Source organism: Heptranchias perlo, chromosome 31, assembly GCF_035084215.1.
Source record: "Heptranchias perlo isolate sHepPer1 chromosome 31, sHepPer1.hap1, whole genome shotgun sequence".
Classification (NCBI taxonomy): domain Eukaryota; kingdom Metazoa; phylum Chordata; class Chondrichthyes; order Hexanchiformes; family Hexanchidae; genus Heptranchias; species Heptranchias perlo.
In genome coordinates, this window is record NC_090355.1 from 4,464,361 (window position 1) to 4,489,230 (window position 24,870).

Consider the following 24,870-nt stretch of genomic DNA (forward strand, 5'->3'; position numbering starts at 1 on the left):
GTGTCAACGTATTTTGCATACTGTTCTGCAGGCGCTGGTTGTTCAGTACCTTGCCCCAGTGGCCAGAGAACATGTCCAAAGGCTATTCAACTATACCATGCATCATAACAGAGTTCCATCCTGTCCAAACACCCACATTTAATAGCAACAGCCACTGGATAACAATCAAGGGGTGGATCTTTGATTTTAACCACCCCTCCCAATTCTTTCTTTCTTCTCCCCTCTTCTTTTCTACGACCCCCCCCCCAACTTCCCGCTCAACTCGGAGATGTTGAGACCAATGATTGCACCTTTATTGGTGCTCTGCTTGAAATCAGCTAACTCAGTACATGTCAGGATGAACCTGTGAACTTAATGGTGTCTGTGTGGCTTAGTTCTACACTAAGAAGTGCATCATCAAATGAGTCACTGGAAGTCACTCTGCTTAACTTAACCCATCTAAATCTTCTTTCCCTTCAGGTTCAGGCCAATAATTACTGTGTGTTTTACGACGACCAGCGGCAGAATTGGTCAGTCATGTTTGATTCTGAGAAGGCCGTGGTGGAATTCAGCAAACAGGTAAAATCAGAGTGCTCGTTGAGGGGTCTGTGGCCATTCCAGGCTGTCATTTTTTAAAAATTCATTCTCTGGATGTGGGTAAATCAAAATTTTCAAGATTGAGATCGATAAATGTGTTAGAAACATGTGTCAAAGGATATAGAGTAAAGGATATAGAGTAAAGGAAAATGGAGTCCTGTGTCGGCCTCAGAAGTGATGGTGGATCGCTTTCTTGAACCCCTGCTGTCCATGTGGACTCGCGCTCTCTGGATTACTCAACGTAGGAACAGGAGTAGGCCATTCAGCCCCTTGAGCCTGTTCCGCCTTTCAATTAGATCATGGCTGATCTGTATCCTAACTCCATTTACCCACCTTGGTTCTGAAACCCTTAATATCCTTGCTTAACAAAAATCTATCAATCTCAGTTTTGTAATTTTCAATTCACCCCCAACCTCAACAGCTTTTTGGGGGAGTGTTCCAGATTTCTACAATCCTTTGTGTGAAGAAGTGCTTTCTCACATCACCCCTGAACGGCCTAGTTTTTACTTATATTAAATTTAGTTAGCTCCTCCCATGATTTATTTTTAGTTTTCCTTGTATCTCTGGTATATTATCCTCATCCTCCACTGTGGAGACCGATATAAAGAAGCTGTTTAGTAAGTATAATTTCCTGATTTCCAATTACAATATCACCTGCGTCTGACATTAAGGGGCCCACATTACCCTTGGCCACCCTCTTTCTCTTAATATATTTGCTGAAACCTTTGGTGTTGTCCTTCATATCCGTTGCAAGATTTTTCTCGTATTCCCCTTTTGTGGTGCTTACCACTTTCTTTGTATCCCTTTGCTGGCCCGAAAGTGGAGTTGAGGTTGAAGATCAGCCATGATCTTATTGAATGTTGGAGCAGGCTTGAGGGGCCGTATGGCCTACTCCTGCTCCTATTTCTTATGTTCTTTACATCTCTCCCAGTCTGCTGGATCTCTACTGTTCTTTGCCTTTGTATAAGCCCTTTCCTTTAGTTTTATACTATCTCTCACTTCCTTTGTTGACGAGGTTGTTTAATTACACAAGTCGAGCTCTTGTCCTTTAGGGGTATGTACAGGTCTTATATTCTACTAAATACTGTTCGTCCGTAATTTTAGTAGTTCTGCCCAGTCTACTGTGGTCAATTTCTGCCCCCTCCTTCCAAAGTCAGCCTTACCTAAATTTAAAACCTTGGTTCATGACTCACCTTCTCCCTCTCAAACCTAATATCGAATTCGATCATATTATGGTCACTGTTCCCTTACCCCAATAGATTATTGAATAATTCAGGCTCATTACTAATTATTAAATCTAAGATGGCCTGTTCTCTTGGTTCAAGAACATATTGTTCCAGAAAATTGTCCTGAATACAATCAAAAAATTAGCTGCCTTTGGGACTGGAGCTGTTCTGCTTCTCCCAATCTGTGTGAAAATTAAAGTCTCCCGTTATAATTACTGTTTTTGCAACAAGCTTCTCTGATCTCTGCATTTATGTATCCCGCTACTTTATCACTGCTATCTGGAGGTCTATAAACAACTCCCACCGAAGTCTTGCATCCTTTCCTATTCCTCAGTTCTACCCATAGCGTTTCTACTGCCTGATCACCCTTACTGATATCCCCTCTTTCTAATGCTGTAATAGTGTCCCTTATCAAATATCGTCACTCCTCCTTTCCCAATTTCCCTGTCCTTTCTAAAGACCTTATAACCCGTCATGCCCAGCTTGTAGCCAGGTCTTGGTGATGGCCACTATGTCCTATCCTTTTAGCTGAATTTACACTTCCAATTCACTTTATTCCTTATGCAATATGCGTTAGTGTGTGGAACTTTTAATTTGGCTATGGACCCTCTCCTGCCTTTATGCCCTGATGTTCTTAACACATTGCAGTCCTTTTTTTTAATCACTTCTGTTGTATTTTGTTAGTTCCTATTTTTTTTCTGAACCTGAAGTTACCTTTAACACTATTGATGACCTGGACTTTGCTGTCATCCTTTTTTTTGGTCTTTAGGATATTTTTATTTTTGTTTTTGTCTGAGCCACCCCCCTTTATTGATTTTAAAATCCTTTCTACAGTCCTATTTATCCTTTCAGCTCTGACCTTGGTCCCGGTTCAGGTAAAGCCCATCCCAGCGATGCAGCTCCTTGCTGCCCCATGGAGTGGAACCCTTCTTTCCCATGCCAATCCTTTAGCCACGTGTTAACTTTCCTAACCTGTTTATCCCTATGTCAATTTGCACATGGCTCAGGTATACCCTCAAGATCCTGCCTTTTAATTTAGCTCCTATCTCCTGGTAATCCCTCTGCAGGACTTTCCTCCCTTTTCTTCCCTGTCATTGAGTCCCACATGGATCACGACAACTGGATCAGCTCCCTCCTTTTCCAGCAGCATCGGGTAGGCAACACTCCCTTCGGGAATCTCAATCGTGGCTGCAGAGGATGCTATCTGCCCCCCCTAATTATTGAATCCCCTGTAACTACTGCATTTCTATTCTGCTCCTCTCCCCCTTTGGACAGCCCTCTGCTCCACGATGCCTAGGCTAGGTCAGCATTCTGGCTGTCCTCCCCGCAGTCTTTCTCCTTATCCTCATTGTTGGACAGGGTCAGTGTCTGCGGGACCTCCTCCTCTATCTCCCCTCAGGTCCCCTTACCCTGCTGACTGACGGTCACATTCTCTTCTTCCTGTACCTGTGCTCTCCTCTGAGCTGTGACTGTGCTTTGGAGTAAACTATCCAGAAATTCCTCCCACTCCCTTATGTGTCAGAGTGTCTCTAACTCGCACTCCAGCTGAGAGTCCTTGAGCTGGAGTGACTCAAGGCAGAGACAATTCCTGCAGACGTGGCAATCCAGAATAGTCTCACTGTCCACAAACCCCCACATATCTCAATCCCGACACATAGCCTGTACTGCTATTTCTAGTCTTTATTTGTTAATTTATCTCTAGAGCTAATCGGATCACTTGAGGTCTAGTATTAGTTGATGGATTAGTTTGATATCTAATTAATCAGTAATTTATTACGGATTATTTACTTTTATTATTTATGTATACCAGATATTAATGCTATTTGGGTCACTTTAATGTCTGTATCTTTCACTTAGTTTATTTTATTCGCTTAGATTTAATTAATTACTCTGATTTATTTACTTATTTAACTTTTATTTAGGTTTAATAGTTTAGAAAGTGTATATTGAATGAAGTTCTGTTGCTCTTCCCTCCGCTTGCCTATGACGTCACGGTTTGAATTTTTCCCTGCTCCTGCTTTGTTGCTGATTTGCTGCCTGGTTCACGCGCTGCTTTTAAATGCTATGTCTCTCCCGATGTGCTTTGCTGCACTCTGTCACATAACCTCTACACTATCGTACCCAGTGAATGACACATGGGTGATATCTTCTGTGACTAACTTTGAACTTGTCTGCTGGATCCTCATTGTTCCAGAGTCAGATTGGCCCCTCTGTGTTCGTATGAAGATCTTTACATGGAGGCAGCCTAGAAGCAGACATTCTGTGTGGAATCATGCTTGAGGCACCATAAATAGAGTATAGGCCACAGTTCACCATGCACATTTGTGATCCCTGTAATGCTAAATTTCATTAATGGCACACTCTCATTGAATATTTGCCACTGCCATCTGCATCTCATAAAGCCATACCTACACCAGAAGGCTGATGTATGGCAATACTTCACTACTAAATGCTGGTTTAAAGTGTACAGCAAAGTCACAGACAAGAAAAGACTTTTGAAGGCAATTGCATCCAGTCTCACTGTCTTTTCTGCTGCTACCCTGCCTGGAAGATTGTTCCAAACATTTCTCTTTTTGAAAAAATTCTTCTAGTATCTGTTTTAAAGCTATTCATCACTAATGTATCTTTGTGGCCTCCAGTCCTATTTTCGTGGATTGATCAAGTAATCTGGGATTTTCCTACTTTGATCATATTGAAACTTGGTTTGTTTTAAGCTTGAGCTCTCCAGCTGTGTGTCTACATTGCTGGTGATCTAATAAAAGTACTTAAGTAGATGCTGATTAACTTGATCTTGGGTGACTTGTAAGTGTGCAGGGGGAGTCTGGTGTCATTGCCCTTCACTGTTCGTCACAGTAGCTGTGACTGGGATTTTTGGCTTGGTGGATTCTAGTTCACACAATGGTGGTAACCGATTTTACCATGCTGTCTTCTCAGACCCTCTGTTTCAGTCTATATTTGCTCCCATGTAGGTGTGTTTGGCAAAATGCAACAGCACCTCATCGCTGGAATCTGTGCTGACCCAGGATCTGGTCCCAGGAGATGGACAGGCAGTCGAAACAGGTGACTCTCTGGAAGTGTCGTACACGGGTTGGCTTTACCAGAACCACACGTTTGGACAGGTAGGGGAAGTTGAGGAGGTGGAATTGGGATGCTTCAGGCTCCGTGCCATGGGCTCTTGGTGCTTTGTTCTGGGGTCCCCTTATGTTGAGGACTGTACTTAAAAGCAGGTATTACTTCAAGTCCAATTAGTACCTTAGCCAGGAACTTTAAACATGACAAAGTTTAAATATTAGCTGGTGTTTCAACTCCAGATCCTTGGGGAGACTGGGTGGTGCAGTGGGTCAGACGCTGGCCTTTCAAATACAGCCCAGATTGATGTGATGAAGCCTCTGTCTGCTAGCTGTGAGGGCCCCAGGTTTGGGGTCTTGATTCACTTCTAAACTTAAACTAATTCAGTGCTGATTGGCACTGAATTTGGAATCTCAAAGACCATAGAATGGCTGATATAGGAAATGGAAAAATGACACTGGTGCAGTAACAGATGTTCCTTTGAGGCTGAGGCATGTTGGGGCAGAGCAGAGGCAGCTTTACTCTGCATTCAAGTGCATTTATAGCTCATTATTACATAGTGCAAAGCTTGTTTATACTGCTCAGCTCTGATTACACCCAGGAGAGGTCTGTACATGTGCGCTTGAAGGTACATACAGTTGGAAAGAAAGGGAGAAAGAAAGAACTTGCATTTATATAACACCTTTCATGATCTCGGGATGTCCTAAAGTGCTTTACAACCAATCAAGTACTTTTGAAGTGTAGTTACTGTTGTAATGTAATTTTCGCACAGAGGTCCCACAAACAGCAATGCGATAGTGACCAGACAATCTGTTTTAGCGATGTTGGTTGAGGGATAAATATTGGCCAGGACACTGGGGGGATCTCACCTGCTCTTCTTCTTTGAAGAGTGCTGTGGGATATTTTGCATCCACCTGAGAGGGCAGATGGGGCCTCGGTTTAACGTCTCATCTAAAAGACGGCACTTCCGACAGTGCAGCACAGTATTGCACAGAAGTGTCAGTCTAGATTATGTGCTCAAGTCTCTAGGGTGGGACTTGAACCCACGACCTTCTGACTTGGGTGAGAGTCACTGAACCACTGCAGACGCCTCCTGGCTATTAACATTGAAATGTTGGGAGAGCGTGGGTGGAAGCGTCCACATGCAACATTTAATCGACCATGAGTAAGTTTTTAAAAACTCAGGAGGCCTGCTCAGGAGGTGCAACATTCCTCTGAACCCGACTCTCAAGTTTATTCTGCAATTTTAGCATGGCAGCGAAGAGGAGACCACACCCTAACAGTACTATACTGGCCTGGAGGTGGTTGATGCTGAAACTGGATGCGCCTCCCCCCCCCCCCCCCCCCCAGAATTAGCATCATTCACAAGCGCAAGATTTAGGTTGGGTAGAGTTTAATGCAATAGTTCTTGAAGCAGCCGTGCCCTCAGGAAAATGGGCGTAAGTTTGCTGTAGTCCATTGTGTTGGGTGCCCCTCGTCACAGTTGCTGTTTCACACTTTGCTGTTTTGCAGGTATTTGACACGAATGTCAACAGAGACAAGTTGCTGCGGCTGAAAATAGGATCTGGGAAAGTGATCAAGGTAGTCCACGGGGTTGTGGGGTGTGAGCATGAACACAGACTAATACTGGAAAGTAAATAAAAGTAGTACACTGAAAAGTAGCAGTCTCTTGCCAATGAACTGGGTCCTGTTGCAGTTTTTTTTAAAAGAAAGTATTATGGCACCTGTAACAACAGCAGAGTAACATCATATGTGCTGGTGCATTTTGTTTTGTCCTCCTCCAGTTTTTCTTCACTTTGTGCTGAGTTATGTTTTGACAGGTGACAGCAGCCCCCCTAGTGCCACACTCTATAGTTCACGAGTAGCCTTGGCATAGAAGGGGTAATTTTCTGACTCTGTGATGCTGATGGGGGGCCTTATAGGAGCATACACTGCCCACTTTTTTTAACTATTGATGGATTCTAGCAAATTTCCCATTAATATAACCTCACTGGCCTTCAGTTACTTGGCTTGACTCTTTTTTTGTCTTTTTTTTCTTGTAACATTTGCTACCATCCAATTCTAGGGTCTTATCCCCAAATTCAGTGACCGTTGAAAGATTAGAACTAATGCACCCCCAATTTCCTCACCTGTATTCTTTAAGTATCCTTGCGTGGAGACAGTCTGAGCCTGGACACTTGTCTTGCTTCAATCCCATTAGTTTATTACAATTTTTCTGCTTCTATATCAATGCCTGTAAGCTTCTCCCCTTCACTAATCTCTGGCTTTAGTAGCTTTTGTGTCATAACCAACTGTGTAGATTGAAGCAAAATAATTCACTGGCAATCCTGCCGTCATACCTCAATCTGTTTTTAATGTCCCACTGCCTCCTCTCCCACTTTCTTTTTCTTGATGTACTTCTACAAGCCTTTAGCTATTACCCTGTACCAGCTGTGGCTTTTTTTTTTAGCAGTCTGCTTTTGCCCACATCACTGCCACTAGTGCATCCCCACTTCGGCCCACTATTGACGGCTGCGCCATCAGCCATCTAGGTCCTAAGCTCTGGAATTCCCTCCCTAAACCTCTCCGCTTCTCCACCTCTTTCTCCTTTAAGACGCTCCTTAAAACCTACGTCTTCAACCAAGCTTTTGGTCACCTGTCCTAATGTCTCCTTTTGGCTTGGTGTCAGTTTTTGTTTGATTGCGCTCCTGTGAAGCGTCTTAGGATGCTTTACTATGTTAAAGGTGCTGTCTAAAAGCAGGCTGTTGCTTTCTGTATTCTCCCAGTCTTCATTTTCGCCATCATGCTCCAGCCTTACATAAGCTGTATTTTGTTTAATACTGGCCCTAACCGCACTTGTAGATTATGTTTGCAGCACCTCAGAAGTACTCATTTTGTCTTTGAGGGATATACTTGTTTGGTAATTAATTACAAAACCTTCCTCATCTTGGTTTGTGATGCTTCCCCCCCCCCACCCCCCCCCCCCCCCCAAACCCCAGATTGATTGATTAAGTAATTAATTCATATTACGATCACTATTCTCAAGATGCTCGTTTACTTAATCTATTCAAAATGTTTTACTCTGCTTTGTAACTGCTGGATCTTGCAGGGCTGGGAGGATGGAATGCTAGGAATGAAGAAAAATGGGAAGAGACTGTTGATTATACCTCCAAGTTTGGCATATGGATCACAGGGAATACCAAACCGGATTCCACCCGATGCCATGCTTCTCTTTGAGGTGGAGGTTAAAAGGGTGAGTAGCAGCTAAGGTGGGTAATTGGGCAGTCTGACAACTGTCTGATAAGTGGGGGGCTTGAAGTAGGGCTTTTCGCCCCTGTTTGGGGTAAGGTTAAATCCTCCTGTACAGGCTATCTAGGGAATGGAGCCTGGTGTATTCTCCCCCAGTTGGGTCATCTTTAGTGGGATTGACACCACCTTTGGAGACTTCTGCAGCTGAGAGTGCTGCCATCTCAACTGATGAGGATTGTGTGTCTAATGGAACGGTTTAGATGGAATGTGCGAGGAAAGGACAATATGGAGCAATGTGTATGTTGATATAAAATGTGTTTTTCTGAAAACGAGTGCTTTGGCTGATTTTGGGTATAGTGTGGCCTGTCTCTTAAGGATTTCATTTTATAGTCCTGACATTTCAGGACCAACTGGAATGTCAGTTTTTTGTTAAACACGCGCACTGATGGTTGAACTAAACACCGATTTTGACCGATGGCCGTTGCCTGGGTGTTTTCCCAATTAAGTATGTCGATGGCTGGCGAGTACTTGGATATTTGTGTATTGGAAATCTGAGTTTGTTACTCTCATCTCTCTCTTAGGTAAAGTTTGCAAAGGAATCTGGGTTCGACAAGCAGAGTATCAGCTCTCGTGATTCGGTTGCGTCTTCACCAGCCCCCAGCATAGAAAACCTGGCCATGGAAACTTCGATCCCAGCACCTGTGTCTGTGCCTCCAAAACCTGGGTATGAAAGTTGTAGAATATCGAAAGCCCACAACTCTTCCTGTGCCACTGACTCGAATTTTCTATTCATAATTTTACTAAAATGTCTTATGATATAGCTAGAGTTAATCCCTCTTGTCCTGAGAGTCAGGGAGTTCCTTTTGACAAATTCTTAAGGTGACCCATTGCTGCATCTGGCTGTGTGAGAAAGGATGTACCGCAAAGAGTTAGGATCCAGGTTCACATAGATTTCAGTTTTTTTTTCTTGGGACCTTAACATCTGAAAGCTGCTGCAAAGAAAATCGTGCCATTGGGTTTTCTGGACCTGTGATTTTTTTTTTTTAAGGTCAGAAAACTCTGATGTATGTAATTTTATCTTTTTTTCCTGCCCCCCTTTCCATTTCCAACTGGAAGATCCCTGATGGAAAGTTGAGGCAAGGAGGATAGAAGTACAGATGTTGTGAAGTTGGGCCACTCAGGCCTGGTGTCTGCTGGTCTTGGGCACAATAAGGACTTGTGGCAGCTGGATTAGGGGGTGGGATGTCACACCAGGTCGGGATTAGTAAGCAGTAAAAAGCTGTTTTTGTTACCAGGAAAAAGTGAGTTGCTGCTTTACTTGTTATGTTAGTTTAGAGTGTAGAATTATTACACTAATTCTAAGCTGATGCATGAAGTGTAGTGGCTGGCTGGAATTTAGCCTGTGTGGTTGCTAAGTAAGGTGATCCTAATGCTTCCTCTCGGGATTCCTTGTGGCATTAATGGGGTAAATCTCTCTCCTCTGCTACAGCTTTTTCCTCATGGGGAGATTGGAAATGGCCTGCCTCTGGCTCGAATATCCTCTTTGCATTCAAACAGCTCATTTGACCCTATTCCAGCGTACCTGTCCAGTGACATCAGCTTCTAGTTTGGATTACAGAGTGGCAGAGGATGGCTCATTTGCTATTTACTTCAAACGCTCGTCACTGGTTTAGGTTTGGCGATGGAAAATGTGGACTTGAGTTTATACAGTAAACGGTGTGGAAGTTGATAGCTGTGTTTGCGACGCGCATTATTGTTGGATATTCATTCTCTCCTGACTATCGTGTTTAGTCTTATCCTGGCGTATGGTTCTTTAGCAGTAGCATTCTTCCAGTACCTCATCCAAATGTCTGTTTCATATGTGAGCCTAGATGATGTTGGTTGGCATCCGAGCTGAGCCCAATCCCGTCCTCGTCCATGCACACACTTTCCATGAGGGGTCACTTGATAGCAAACAGAAGTGGGAACCTTGACTGACTTTTTTTCTCTCCCTGGCTGAAGTATGCTGAGACCAATTGTGCTCTCTGGTCAGCTAACTCAGTACAGACTAGGTATTGAAACTGGTCTGTTAAACATTTTGGGCCTGGACTAGATATTCTCTTAGATTCAGCACCACCAGTCTCGCAGAAGTGGACCCCAAGTTCCTTACGACCAGGAGTTTTCCTGTACTACACAATGTTATATCATATGATAGCATAACCCTAGGTTTGGGTGGGGAGGTGAGGGAGAGCTGGAACATTGAAACGCCTCATTAGACGCACTGGGTACTGTAGGCTTGCACTTGCCCCCGCGTACATTGCTCCTATCTTCCAAAAGGTGAACTAATGAAGACTTTAGTGAGATGAGGCTGGTTGTAAACCAAGAGGCTAATTTATTTTAGAAATTGTGTTAACAAACAGTAACGTGTACAATGAATTCTAATCTATTTGTTACACTCCTTGTAACATGGAAAATAAGAGTGCACCACAATGTCCTTGTTAGCGATCTAAATACATTCTTCCGACCAGTAATTTCCCTGAAACCAGTCAGCATTAAGTTAAAGGAGAGATCTTTCTATATAGGTCTTACTCCTTTACTCGCTGTTGCAGACGGTCTCTGCAGAAAATCGTGTGTTTTTAGCTGGACTAGAAGGCAATGATGTGACATCTGACCCTCAGCCAGGGTTGGTTACCTGAGCTGGCTATCCTACAAGGGTGTGGGCTTCCTGCCAGCTAAGCTGGCATGAGTGCAGCCATTCTAACATAGCGTGTGTGAATGTTTACTGGAAGTGTTGGAAGGTGTTGACAATCTCCTTGTCCCAAACGGGCATAAGACTTTCAATGGTTGACCCATCTCTTTTCGGGACAGCTGATCAATAAATCTAGCCCCTCTTAGTCTAATTGGCTCCATCTGCTTATCTCCTCAATTTAAAAAAAAGATGCTGGACCCTTCAATGCTGATTCTGACTTCCTGTCAAAAACATCTTGTACCTTAAACCAAAAATTCCTGGGATGTTCGGCTGTCCTGTGAGGACAGGTTGAGTAGAATGGGCCTATACTCTCTGGAGTTTAGAAGAATGAGAGGTGATCTCATTGAAACGTACAAGATTATGAGGGGACTTGACAGGATAGATGCTGAGAGGTTGTTGCCCCTGGCTAGAGAGTCTAGAACTAGGAGGCATTGTCTCTGGATAAGGGGTCGACCATTCAAGACTGAGATGAGGAAGAATTTTTTCTTGCAGAGGGTTGTGAATCTTTGGCATTCTGAGTCATTGAATATATTTAAGGCTGAGATAGATAGATTTTTGGATTCTAGGGGAATCAAGGGATATGGGGATTGGGCAGGAAAGTGGAGTTGAGGTTGAAGATCAGTCATGATCTGATTGAATGTCGGAGCAGGCTCAGAGCCGCATGGCCTACTTCTGCTCCTATTTCTTATGTTCTTAAAAATCCCTCTAGTTCAAATCATTGAAAATCACAAAATGTGACAGTCTTTGTGACTCGGTTTCATTTGATGGTGCGTTTACCTAGCAGGACGGCTGAGCCACTGATGTTTTTATGTTAACAGGCTGAAGTTAATGTGTTTTTCCTGTTTTGCAATGGCTTCAAACTTTTCAACCAAGAAGCTAGGAATAGATTTATAAAGTGAGTTCATCACATTTCAAATGTTATTTTTAACCCCAGGATTATAATTTGTCTGTCTGCAGCAGATTTTGATGAATGAGCATCTGGTTCTGATTTTTGAGATTTACCCAACTTGAATTGTCCTGAGTTCAAACCATGAATATTTAATGTTTCTCGTCAGAAAACCTGACTGTGCCGCAGGTGGTTAGTGTAGTTGGGCACTTGAGGCAACAGTGTTGCAGTTTAGCACCTCGGCCTGGTTGCAGTGATCTCGCTGCTCCGCCTGTACCACGTTCTCCTCCATACCTGTGTCTGACGTTGAGTAGAGTCCCACGAGGACCGACTGCCTAAGCGTACGACTTCACAATCGCTGCACACCCCCGCCTCCGTTAAGTGTGCATTTGGTAAAGTTGGAGTGGGGGCTTCACTACTTTCCCTACCTGATATCCCAGCACTCTGTTTGATTTATTTGGGAAAGGAGCTGTCTGGATTTTTTTTGGAATGCGGTGAATTATCATAAATATTTTTGGAGATTAAGGTAAAGGGGCTCATCTTTATTTTAAAAAAAAACTGTTAATGTTGCTGCCAATAAACATGATCACATCCCAATTTTTCATGCTTTTCAGGGAGCATGTGGTGCGGGTGAAGTCTCATTCACTAAGCGACATGCTGGCAGTAAGTATGAGTTCCGCTTGCAGTTATTGAACTGTGACCTCTGTCTGCTATCCAATTATCTTTTTTTTCCCCCCCTTTTTGCCATTGTGATTCTACTCCCTTCCCATCTCCCTTTTTTATTTCCTGCCCTATTTCTTAACTGAAAAAAGCAAACAGGCAACTTGTTGCTGGTCTCTTGCTACTGTTCTACACACCAAGTATTGTGTGAAAGAGCTTGGCCCCCTGCTAATTCTTCCTCCGTGGCGTTTCCTGTAATGTGATGTGACTGAAAACAGGAACTTGGCGTGCAGGGAGTGTGAATGTATGACCAACCATGGTGCAGGACTTGGATACGTTGCTGCATTTCTGGGGTTGAAAGACAAGGAGACCCACCCATGCCTCTCTCTTTGCAGTAACAAACTGAGCTCTATCATTTAATTCTTGACTGTTGGATCCACTCCCTGAAATAGAGGCGAATTTGGAGTTTTACGATCTCCTTGTTTTTGGTTACAGTTACAGGCAGTTATTCTCCCTCCTCTCTTTCCTAGAACCCTGACACCACTAAAGCCAAATTGATTTCTCGAATGGCGAAGATGGGGCAGCCAATGCCATTTCTCACAGGAGCTCTCTCTGCACAACCTGACTCCAGTGACTCAGAACTTGAGGTAATAAGTTAGCAAGACTGCAGCTTTGTTCTGCTCTAGAGCTATTAATCTAGTTTCTGTATTGAATGAGTTTTATTTTGTTTGGTTATAAGCTCAAAATGAGTAAAGGACCACATAATGTACTGCAGCGAACTCAATCCTTGACCATTCAGGAGTTTGTAACACTTAATCTAATTGTGGCTTGGATAGTTTTTTTTTTGTGTATGTTTATTGGTGTTTAGATGGCGTCCTAAATAGCGAGAGCGGGCACCTGGATGAAGTTACTGTTCCCTTGTATCTGCTGTAATATGCAGTTTGTTGTCGTGGTTTTATTATGCTGTGTTTTCCCTTGACATTTGGTGTCCTCATTGGGGGTTAACAACTCTGATATGATCACTGCAGTTTATCCTGTGATAACCTACAGCAGATTGCCAGGTAGTAAAACACACACTGTTATACAGTACTGTTCACACATGATCTGAATTAGTTGTTTGTAAACTGTGTTAGGAGTTCAGTGCAAATATTGACTGCCTCCACTAACCCTCTCTCCTAAACCCTGAAAGTCAGGGCCAATTACCCAAAAGCAAATGTGGTATCATTGCACAAAATGTGTTTTTCATATACCAGTACATCTCTTATGGTGTTGCTCATAATAGGTGGGATGATGTGCTGTTTTATAAGGACAGGTGTGTTTTAGCATATATTGCACAATGTATTCTATTAAGGTGGCGCTGTGTTACTTTTAAGGCCATAAGCACAAACTCAAGTCATGGAGTTTAATTGTTGTGTGATCAGGGAACTTTGCAAATTGTAAATGGCTCATCCATTTTGGTTCCCGGTCAGAAGCACCCAGCATTAAGTAACTGGCTGCTTTCTCCTTTTTTAATATTCTGTATCCATAACAAAGTGTCATAGGCTGTCATGATGTATTTTCCTTCAGATAACACTGAGAGACTGAAGCCATTGTTTTTGCCCTTTGTCACCAACTCCATACCCTTACCACTGATTCCATCCCCCTCCTCGGCCACTGTCTCAGGCTGCACCATACTGTTTGCAATCATGGTGTCCTATTCCGACCCCAAGCTGAGCTTCTGACCCCATATCTTCATCACAAAGACCGCCTACTGCCATCTCAGTAACATTGCCCACCTCCACCCACACCTCAGCCCATCGCTGTAACCCTCATCCATACCTTTGTCACCTCCACGTGCGACTATTCCAATGCTCTCCTGCAGCCTGCCTCCCATGCCCTGCCTCTAAATTTCAGCTCATCCAAAACTCTGTTACCTGTATACTATCCTGCACCAAGTTCAGCTCACCCATCACCCCTGTCCTCTAACCTACATTGGCTTCCAGCCCACTAATGCCTCATTTAGAAATCTTATCCTCGTTTTCAAATTTCTTCATGGCCATGACCCTCCCAATGTCTGTAACCTCCTATAAACCCCCCCCCCTTCACCACGCCAAACTCTCCATGACTCTGGCCTGTTGTGCATTCCGTCCTTCCCACTCCCCATCTCTGGTGCTTTCAGTCACCAAGAGCGCACATTCTGAAATTCCTTGCCCAAGCCCCTCCGCTTCTCCACCTCCCTCTTCTCCTTAAGGACCCTTTTTTAAAACCTCCTTGACCTAGCTTTTGTTGACCCCTCCTAAAAGTTCCTTATTTGGCTTAGTGTCTATTTTTTTGCCTCTGTGAATTGCTTACATTAACGGTGCTATTTAAATTCATGGATGGTACACTTGGTCCCAGGTGGTTAGAGCCCAGTTTGAAAATCTAGGCTCTAAATCCTTATCCTTTCCAATTATAAAGAAATATTTAAGGTGCAAGAAAGTCCCATTTAGTTCACCTTTTCAACCTGCAGCTCCATGCAGCAGATATCACCCTAGCACCCCATACCCTGGGCAACGGTGTGGATAGTTGTGGACAAGCTTGGGTGATTATGACTGAGCCCCTTGTCCCTGTTCTGATGTTCTTCACCCACGATCTCCTTAATGTTATATCAATCCCACAGGATCATTCGTCAAGGGGAGCCCCACTTGCTGCCCCTTCAGTTCAGCACACTGCACAGCCTGTTCACTGTCTGCCTCCACAGCAGCCACCACCAGGTAAGGCCTCTGCTCACTTTTATCGCTGACTCACTTGTCATATTTTATCACTAATTCAACCATAGTTAATTTCAATTGGAGCCCGCACAGATTTTATTCAGATCAAATGTCCTTGGGGTCTACTTGGCACCGTGGCCTATTGAAATGCCACCATTGCGAATGTGGCTGTCGCTAGCTCTCCACAGGCCAGGGATTGAACCTGGGACTTTCCTTGTCTTGTGTTGCTCAATCATCCCACAGTGGCCACCCACTTGCTATTGGGGAGGTAGTTCTCAAGTGTTAAACCTTTACAAACTTAGTCTTGTGTTTTAAACCTCTCCTGTATTTGTCATTCCTTGCAGCCAGTTCATTTCTCTGATTATCACAAGTTTTCTGTTTCTAATGTAACTTTTTTTTTTAATTAACAGTGCCAGTTTCTTTGCTCCCGTCATCCTCTGCAGCATTAATGCCGGTCGCTATGTCTGCACACCAAGGACTGGCTGGTAGTGGTCAGTCCTTCCAGGTACATTGCAATATTTTCCATCCATTTGGGCTTGAGTGAGCATAGGTAAGGGGCAAATGGTGGCTAGTTTATTTATTTTTGCTTGAGTTCCATTGATTTGATGATATAACCCAGGAATAGTTCAGCGGCAACACTTATGCCAATCCCAGCTTTTACTTACTTTAGAACTCTGATGCGTGTCCCCGACTAATGTGCAGTAAATCCAGTGTTTCCTGCCTGTTTTCAGTTACTGAACCGTTGAGTTGAATTCACTCATGAGCTTTTATATTGTATCCAGTAGTCATGACTGTTAATTTTTGATGCAAAGCCGGAGGAATGGTTATTAGCTGAAAAATAACCATGCTGAGCTTGACATAAGCAATACTGTTTGAAGTTTAGTCATTTTTAGCTTATGTAATAGACAACAACTACAACTTGCATTTATATAGCACCTTTTAACATACTATAAAACATCCCAAGGCACTTCAAAGGAGTGTTATCAAACACAATTTGACACCTAGCTGCATGAGATGTTGGGACAGGTGACCAAAAGCTTGGTCAAAGAGGTAGGTTTTAAGGAATGTCTTAAAGGAGGAGAGAGGTTTAGGGAGGGAATTCAGAGCTTAGGGCCTAGGCAACCGAAGGCACGGCTGCCAATGGTGGAGCGTTGAAAATTGGGGATGCGCAAGAGGCCAGAATTGGAGGAGCGCAGAGACCTCAGAGGGTTGTAGGGCTAGAGGAGGTTACAGGGATAGGGAGGGGCGACTACCTAATGCTGTAAATATGGACTCCGTTTGAAGGATTCTTAATAGGATGATGGTTTTATGCCAGCCCCTCGTGGCTTGTCCCTGGGCTATTAGGGAACCCTCTCCTTGTTGATCGTCAAATACTGTAACTTGCCGGACCACAGACACTGGCTTCACCCACTTAACGATCAGTGGGCCCCTGGAATCGCCTGTTCTAATGAGCCTCTAGTTTGTGGCCAATGATTCTTGATCCTTTGCACTGGCTGGCAAGGAGTGAAGGATGTCTGCCTGCCCAGCTAAAGGAGGACTCATTGAGTTCCCAGCTGTGGTGGGCGGAGGGGGAAAATAAAGGAGATTTGAGGGTTTTAAAAAAAATAATTACACAATCTATTGATTGTTTCTCTAATTCAGCCATACACAGGGATGACCTACGGTTACCCTCAAAGCCATGCTGCTCAGACCCAGCTTCAGACGGTTGGACCGATGTTCCCAGCCCAGGCACCGCAGTACCAAGGTATTAAGGGTTGTGTTTGTACTAGGCACTATGCTAATCCTGTTGCATTGTCTTGGTTTGTGCAAGCTTTGGGAATGAATCTTAAGAAACTAAGCCTTTCAGGTTGCAGTGTGAGCAACCAGTGCTTTGTGTACTCTGCTCTGTTGCAGTTGCAGTCCTGTAGACACAATTACTTAGTGTTGTTGGTCTTGTGTCCATTGCCTGGTTTGTTGGGGTGGGTTGTGAGGTGGGGGGGCACAGGCGGGCGGTATTGTGCACATGTACTTGCCCCATACTGTGGGTCTCGGTGCACAAGTGCTTGACCGGAGCTGTGTTTATAATAGCCTCTATGTCCAAACTGTCCGGCCCACAAAGCCCCAGTGACTTGCCCTCCTTAACTTCGCTTCGGAAATGAAGCAGAAAATTCGAGCGGGTAGTTTTGTAGCTTCGTGTGGGAAGGCGGACTGCTGTTTGTTTTTTAATTGCACAAAGTTTATCTTTAATTTGCACTTAACGAATTCAGAGTGTCATGATACACAACTCGAAGAGAAAACATTTCAACACCCTTTGTGTATGCCCGTGTGATTCTTCTCTTCTGTTTTTACAGCTGCTGGTGATGTCACTTCCTTTATGATGACTGAGGCACGGCAGCATAACACTGAGATTCGATTGGCCGTGAGCAAGGCGTCAGATAAAATTGAGCAGCTTTCTCTTAAGGTGGGTTGATGTTGGAATCTTGCAGCCTGGCATGTTACAGAAGGCTGGGTCAGCTGGGAGGCAAACGGAGGGGGTTGCCCCTGATGTTACAGGGGTGATCCACTTGGTGTGGAGCTGAGCCATTCAGACCAGGGACATCTCTGCATAGTCTAGGGATTAAAGCTAATTTAGCTGATTTCAACTGGGGTGACAATTGGGAATGCTACAATTGGACTCTGGGCTGTGAAAGGGGAAAATCAGCAAGGGTTCCCATTCCTGATGGCTATCTTATTGATACCTTGCTGGCAGTGTGCATGTATAGACTTACACCTGTAGTTGATAGTATCAGCAGACTGTTTGACCGTGGATAGTCAAATTTACTTGGGATGGGCAATAAATGTTGGCCTTGCTAGCCAAGCCCATACCCTTAGAATGAATAAATTTAATAAAAAAACACATTGGGTGAAGACAGAATCAGGCTTGGGTATGACATCCTCCAAGGTCAAGTAAGCTGCTGATGCTTGCTACTGATACAAGGGGCTTTCAACTGCATGTGCATGGCATTGAAGGCGTGGGGACTCGAGTGCAGGGTCAGGGATAGGAGTGCGATGTATAGTGACGTGATGCAAGTGTGTGAGGGCATGGGTTTTAAAAAAAAAAGGGATGTAACGGATAAGAAGTACGTTGGCGCATCTTGTTGGGAGAATACAGTTAAGTTGACGTCTGTCCTTCCATGTCGCAGATGGAGGACTTGCAGAAACACTTGAGCGGCCCCTCATTCCCTGGAATTTCCTCGGTAACCATGGAAACCAGCATGATCATGCACAACATCCAGAGGATTGTCCAGGTGAGTGCAGTCGCTGTGTTAGGTTTGTGGAGAAGTAAGATTCTGTGGAGTTAATTTTTGAAGCGCCAAGCCTATAGCATCCTGTGCCCTGGTTATCCGTGTATATCCGACTGCTTTCCTCCTTCCACATGATGGTGGGAGGGGTTGGACTCCCCACAAATGATCAGGCAGTTGCCTAGAATGGAAGCCCAAACCATGAGAATTTGGCACTTCTTGATACTGGAAAGTTGCTGATGTTTGGGGTGAGTGTCATTCATTTGTGACATGTTCTTGCCATCTTAATCTTTGGATCGTCTCAGCCATCCCTTGGGGCATGCATGTAATCTCCTTTCTGCCTTTTCTGTGGTCCGTGGTTTTAATTTGATTTGTCTGTTTATCCCACGGCCTCACTTCCGTATCACTACCCGGAGCAGTGGTATTTGTGATGCATCATATCTTCCTCCTTATCTGTACCCTGCAAATGATTTGCTGCTCCCTGTGTACCTGTACCCCCTCCCATATATCCTAACCCCAACCAGCTCATCTGAAGCTAGGATTTATGTAACAGAGAAACTTAGATTGTGTTCCACAACAAAGAGGTTGGGCTGAGAACTTTCCCTCTCTGCATTTATCTTCTATTTCACCAACCTCTCTCCTTTCTCCCTCTTTCGCCACCCCCCCCCCCCCCCCCAAACAATAAAACATGGTGGGAGATTGGAATAAAAGCCTCTCACTATGTGAACAGGCATGGGTGCTATCACACCATTCCCAGTGTGTGAGTGGTGATGAGCATTGTTGCTATGCTTCTGCTTTTATTAATGGTATTTGCAATGTGGACTTTGTGCATGTTAATGGCCACAAGCACTGCATCCAAGTGTGTATGTTAATCACAAACGCTGATGTAATGTCCCTGCATGTGTTACGAGGCACTGATGGTGCTGTGCTGTACCACCAGCTGCCCTTGTGCTCCGGCAAATATGTCGATGGTTGCTGGCACTGTGTCCGAATACTTTAATAGCCCCTGGCACTGTTTTCTAGTGTGTATATTATTGGGCAGTGATATTGGTGCTCTGATCTGGCTCATATGTTAACGATCACTCCTCAGTGAGTGGAAAGTACAGCTTTGTACTCAGTCGTGTGTATTTTGTTTTCCTTTTCCATCCACTCTGTTCCCTTGCAGGAAAATGAGCGGCTGAAACAGGAAGTGTTTGACAAAAGTAGTCGGATTGAAGAACAGAATGGGAAGATCAGTGACCTGATCCAGAGAAACCAAAGGTACTGGGGAAGAAATCAAACCGCAATGACCCCGAGCAGTGTGAGGAAAGATAAAGAAATGGATCAGAACAGAAATCAGTCTTTGGTTTCAGATGAGCAGGTTTATTTTAAATCATTATTTTGTTGATGCTTGTGGGTACTAGGAGAGTGCTGGCCCTTCACCAATTGGGGCAAGCTTCCATCCGGTGTACAATCAGGCAGAGATTTGGGTGGCTTGAACCCAGGTAGACAAACTTCAACTCATTTGGCAGTATTTTGATTGGCAATTGGCAGCAAAGATGGATGGTTTGGGACGTGAAGGGTAACTCTTCTGAAGTAAGGGTTATGGCCTGGGTTGGGGTTGGGTTTGGGTTTGCTTCTGGTCATGCATCTGTCATGGAACATGAGTAGACCATTTGGCTCATTGAGTCCATTTTGTTTTTATTGGCCTTAACTGTTCTATTTATTTTAATCATTGTTTGCCCTTACTCCTTATCCTTTAATATCCAAGTAATGATCCTTCTCCCTTTCAAGTGCCTCAACTCACTTTCCACAAGTGCATTCCACAATTCTTTGTGTGAAGAGAAAGCTGAATTCCCTGACTGGGAAGCGAAGCTGTGCGGCATTGCTGAGCGCCGAATCCTGACCACGACTGATACTGTCATTGGGAGCAAAGGTTGGAGGAAAAGATTTCCACCCTCCATATCCAGAGATCAGAAATTCAGCAGACTGGGAGACCGAACCTGTGTCCACTGCTCCGTGATGCACTGCCACCTGTTGAAAGCCATTTTAGGAACATAGAAAGGAGTAGGCCATTCAGCCCCTCAGCTTGTTCTGCCCCTGTTAGATCATGGCTGATCTGTACCTCCCTCCATTTGCCCGCCTTTGATCCATATCCCTTGCTTCCCTTACCTAACAAAAATCTATCGATGTCGGTCTTGAAAATTTCAGTTGACCCAACATCCACAGCCTTTTGGTTGAGTATGTTCCAGATTCCCACTCTGATGAGTTGATGCTCGAAACCCATTGAGACACTGAAAGCACTTGACCCAGACCATCTAAGTTTAAGGAAATACAAGCCAAGTTTATTCAAACTGTCCTCATATCTTAACTCTTTAAGCCCCGATTTCATTCTAGTGACTCTGCGCTGCACCCCCTCCAAGGCCAATATCACCGTCCTGAGTTGTGGTGCCCAAAACTGAATGCAGTGCTCCAGATGGGGTCTGATCAAGGCTCTATACGACCGAAAAGAAGGGGGTACAAATTGTTGAATATTGGTTAGAGTTGATGGACTTATTCACCAATACTGTCCTTTTGTTGTGACATCCTGTGTATTTACTGCTAATTCCCATATGATCAGAATCACTGGACAGTCCAGCAAGTCAAGTGTGGTGCGTTGATGATTGATACCACTTGACCTATAAATATCCCAAAAATGGGGTCTGACTGATCCAGACCTCCTCCAGCGTAGAGATAAAAACTTTTTTTGTCCTGCCTTTATTCTCATTTTCTGTTCTCCCCCACTTATCTGTTTCCATTTTCCTGTCTGTCTGTCTCCCTCCCTCTTGCAGATATGTGGAACAGAGTAATTTGCTAATGGAGCAGAGGAACGACTCTCTGATATCCTCAACGGAGAATAACCAGACCCGCATCCTGCTTGCAGAGCAAGAGAAGGTAAGATTGGATTTCTGATACTCCTGTAAGTGGGTTAAGATTATAGTGAAGGTGAGGTGGATTCTGGAGGTGGGGGGAGCAGAGCTTATACCCCAATATGAAATAATCAATGCAATAACATCAGCAAAGCACAAGCCTCATCAATAATCAGATTGTTGCACAGTCTGAACCCTTGAATGTAATGTTGATATAGAATGCAGTAAGAAATGTAAAACTACTAAAGTGACGCCCATTGTGTGTGATGGTGCACTATATTAGTGACTGCAGAATCACACCATATTACTGAATCCAGCCTGGGCATATCTCCCGGCGTTGCTGACAACATTCAGTGATCCTGGAAATACCAGCCCAGCCTGAATTAGAAAGGCTTCCGCTGTGCTACACAGGAAACATCTCTGCCACACAAGGTAGGGGAAGCCCTGTGCTGTATCTGACCTGTGCCTTTCCTAGTCTGGAAGCAGTTTGCGATATTCCAGGCTTTCCCAGAACATATATCCCTCATTACACCTGTCATGAAGCCTTTGGAGAGTGTAGATGTATTTCTGTCCCAAAATGTAAAATTGACACTTCAGAAAATGTTGCAAGTGTGGAAATAGCTAAGCATCCTCCTAGATCCAATATTTGTGACTCAATGTTCTAAAAGGTACCACAGTCCACACCAGGTAAAAAGTCAAGCGAGTAGGGCCCCATCCAAATATGGGAGACACTGGGGTACTGTAAACACATGGGTGAGTGCTGCTGTTGTGTGTAAGGTCTTTTTCGTATCACACCACAGTTCTTTCCCTTCGGTTTGGTTACTAAATACCAAAGCAAGTTCTTCACTATTTAATTTGTGTTAATTGTGTGCTTTTGCAAATGTTCTCTAATTTTTGCTGAAAATTAATTTTGAAGTATGACTTGAGAGGGATGGTGGAGTGGGTTGGGACCTAGTCTCGAATGCAGGTGTAACGAAAGATCTCTGCTGGCTGTCTGAATCCTACTTGAAATGAGTTGGGGCAGATTTATTCTAGTTACTTGTGGGCAGGGGACCACAGCACAAAGCTTTCCCTAATTTGGCACTAAATGGTAATCTCTGTCAGACAGCACAGGGTGGCTGGTGTGAGAAATGGAAACATGTGGTGCTGTTCTGAGAATAGGACTGGGGTACGATGTTGAGTCAGAGTAGGGGAAGTTGATCTCTGCATTTAACTTAATGTGACATGGGAGTGCTTGGTGCTGAGACAGGGTGTCTGGAACGGAAAGTGTTACATCTTCAGCTTGATCACAGACTTTCCAAAAAAAAACATTATTTGTCTCAAGAAATCGGCAATATTTTACCCACTACGGCCTTCTGCTATTGAGAGAAAATATCACCTTTGGAATGGATAGAATCTGCCAACTGGTGTCTTTTTGCAACAAGTTGGTAAAGCAAGTACCAGGAGATATTGCTGCCTCTCCTCAACTGGTTGAGAAACACCAGAGTCAAAGTTCATTCTACTTGTGCTGTGGCCTCTTGGGCCATTGTGCAAAGGGTTTCTCTCAAAACTCTTCCATGTAGTTGCTATGCAGATAATTTAAAATTCTCATCCTTGTTTTCAAATCCCTCCGTGGCCTCGCCCCTCGCTATCTCTGTAACCTCCTCCAGCCCTACAACCCTCCGAAATCTCTGCTGTCTTCCAATTCTGGCCTCTTGCGCACCCCCGATTTTCTTTGCTCCACCATTGGCGGCCGTGCCTTCAACTGCCTAGGCCTGAAGCTCTGGAATTCCCTCCCTAAACTTCTCCGTGCCTCTACCTCTTTCTCCTCCTTTAAGACGCTCCTTAAAACCTAACTTTCACCTGTCCTAATATCTCCTTATGTGGCTCGGTGTCAAATTTTGTTTGCTAACGCTCCTGTGAAGCGCTTTGGGACGTTTTACCACGTTAAAGGCACTATATAAATGCAAGTTGTTGTTGAATGCGCATAATTTACTGCCTTGATCTGCTGCTGAAGCTGATTACCCTCAAATGAAGTCAGAACAATCTCCAACTACTGTGTTGCTTTGTTGATTTATATGTGAAGGTTGAATGATTAGGGTACAGTTAAATTACTTGCAATAGACATCGTCCTGCTTTTGAATGTAGTTTCGTCTCCATGTACAAATCTCTGTCCTTTGCTCTGGAGAACTTAGAATGTATTTTTTTTTGTTTCCTGCCTCATTGCATCAAGTCAGTCTCACTGCTGCCACCACCTCCAAAAGGTGTGTTCAAACAACAAGGCCTTGTGTGCAGTGGAGCCTGAGGGGAGAACACGGCAATGGTAGAATGCCAAACGTAAAAAAAAAATACCCTGCACCTCGGCAACTTACGGTGTAGGCGCCAGCAACCCTGTGATATCTCGCCCAAGGGAGATTGAAGACAGCGAGCGTTTAATGGGCTGCTTAAGCAAGGGGGCAACCGTCACAGCTGAGTTCAATCCTGCCCTCATTAAACAACACACACGCAACGTTCTCTGGATAGCGACCACAAGTGACTGATTTCTTTCCTTTTGCTGTAGCCTGGGGTGCTGAGGCCAGTTGTAGTGCCCCTCGTGCCACTGCAGCTAGGATCAGGGCATTAAATTCTTGGTGATTAAGTCCCAGTGGTGTTCTTGTATTGGGTTGATCAAAGAATGAGAGACCTATTTAATCTAAGACTCACTGTGTCCACAGTGATGTTTATGTACCGTAGGCAATGGATGAAAGGTGTGCTCACGGTGCTGAGGAGCCTAAAATTTGATACCAGGCCAAGCTGTTTTTGGGGTCCGGGAGCCCAGTGTTTGTCTAGGTACAGCAGCTGCATAAATGGTGTGGCTATGGAGTCCTGCTATGTGTGTGGTGTGCTGAATACCAAGGTCTGCTTTCAAGATGGTGGATATTATGTTTGGTATTTGAAAGCTGCCAGTGACATTTGGTGCTGAGGGGGCATAAAGATGGGAAAGTTTTTTAGTGACCGTTGCCTTCATGCAAGCGTTTGTGCTCACTGTCGTGCTCTGTACGTGTGCTTCACTTACTGTGTGCTGCACTTTACTGTCAGTCTACTTTCTCTTCCCAGCTTGCACTGCCAGTGGAGTTGGTGAGAGCCCAGGTGAGAGAGCCCATCTTGTGCTTTTTGAGTGTGCTTGGCATCATTTTCACCCTTTCTGGGTTAGGTTGGCCTTTTGGGTAAAGTACTACTCACCCGAGAGGATAAGTAACCTTCCTTGCTAAAGCAGCTCAGTGAATACAACAGTGTACCCAATAACAGCAGCAAAATCCATCAGCTGCTTAGTTTATCATTTGCAAGTTATTGGGCCGAATCCTGCTGGAAAAATAACGGCATGTTATTAATGCGCAAATCGGCCAGCAAGTTCACGGGATTAAGAGCTACACCGTGAGTCGCGAATCTCTGGAACTTGCTGGTTGATTTACGCCGCACTGCTGTTTGCTTTGCACAAAAGGCATCTCGCCATCAGCCTCCCTGTTATTTTTAAGATCTTGCTAGATTTGCACATTAATTGCCCATTAAACTCGCTGCAGAAAGTTAGGGCTGGTGATTAAGAGCATAAGTACCCTTTAACGACATGATAATTGTTGATGTGATGCCAATCAACCTCTCTG

General features: G+C 44.3%; 1 protein-coding gene across 2 annotated transcripts in view; it reads left to right on the top strand.

Annotated features, from left to right (window-relative positions):
- Nucleotides 1–24,870, top strand: part of fkbp15b (FKBP prolyl isomerase family member 15b) — an 83,787-nt gene that overhangs the window by 19,216 nt on the left and 39,701 nt on the right. The window contains exons 6-19 of one of the 2 annotated variants that reach the window (XM_067969536.1): nucleotides 460–558; nucleotides 4,772–4,921; nucleotides 6,384–6,452; nucleotides 7,960–8,103; nucleotides 8,681–8,823; nucleotides 12,328–12,376; nucleotides 12,904–13,020; nucleotides 15,012–15,105; nucleotides 15,513–15,607; nucleotides 16,744–16,846; nucleotides 17,433–17,542; nucleotides 18,264–18,368; nucleotides 19,528–19,622; nucleotides 21,173–21,275. In XM_067969536.1, the coding sequence (XP_067825637.1) occupies nucleotides 460–558; nucleotides 4,772–4,921; nucleotides 6,384–6,452; nucleotides 7,960–8,103; nucleotides 8,681–8,823; nucleotides 12,328–12,376; nucleotides 12,904–13,020; nucleotides 15,012–15,105; nucleotides 15,513–15,607; nucleotides 16,744–16,846; nucleotides 17,433–17,542; nucleotides 18,264–18,368; nucleotides 19,528–19,622; nucleotides 21,173–21,275 (1,476 nt within the window). Of the gene's footprint in view, nucleotides 1–459; nucleotides 559–4,771; nucleotides 4,922–6,383; nucleotides 6,453–7,959; nucleotides 8,104–8,680; nucleotides 8,824–12,327; nucleotides 12,377–12,903; nucleotides 13,021–15,011; nucleotides 15,106–15,512; nucleotides 15,608–16,743; nucleotides 16,847–17,432; nucleotides 17,543–18,263; nucleotides 18,369–19,527; nucleotides 19,623–21,172; nucleotides 21,276–24,870 lie in introns of those variants that run through there. The other variant, XM_067969537.1, reaches the window with a different exon arrangement.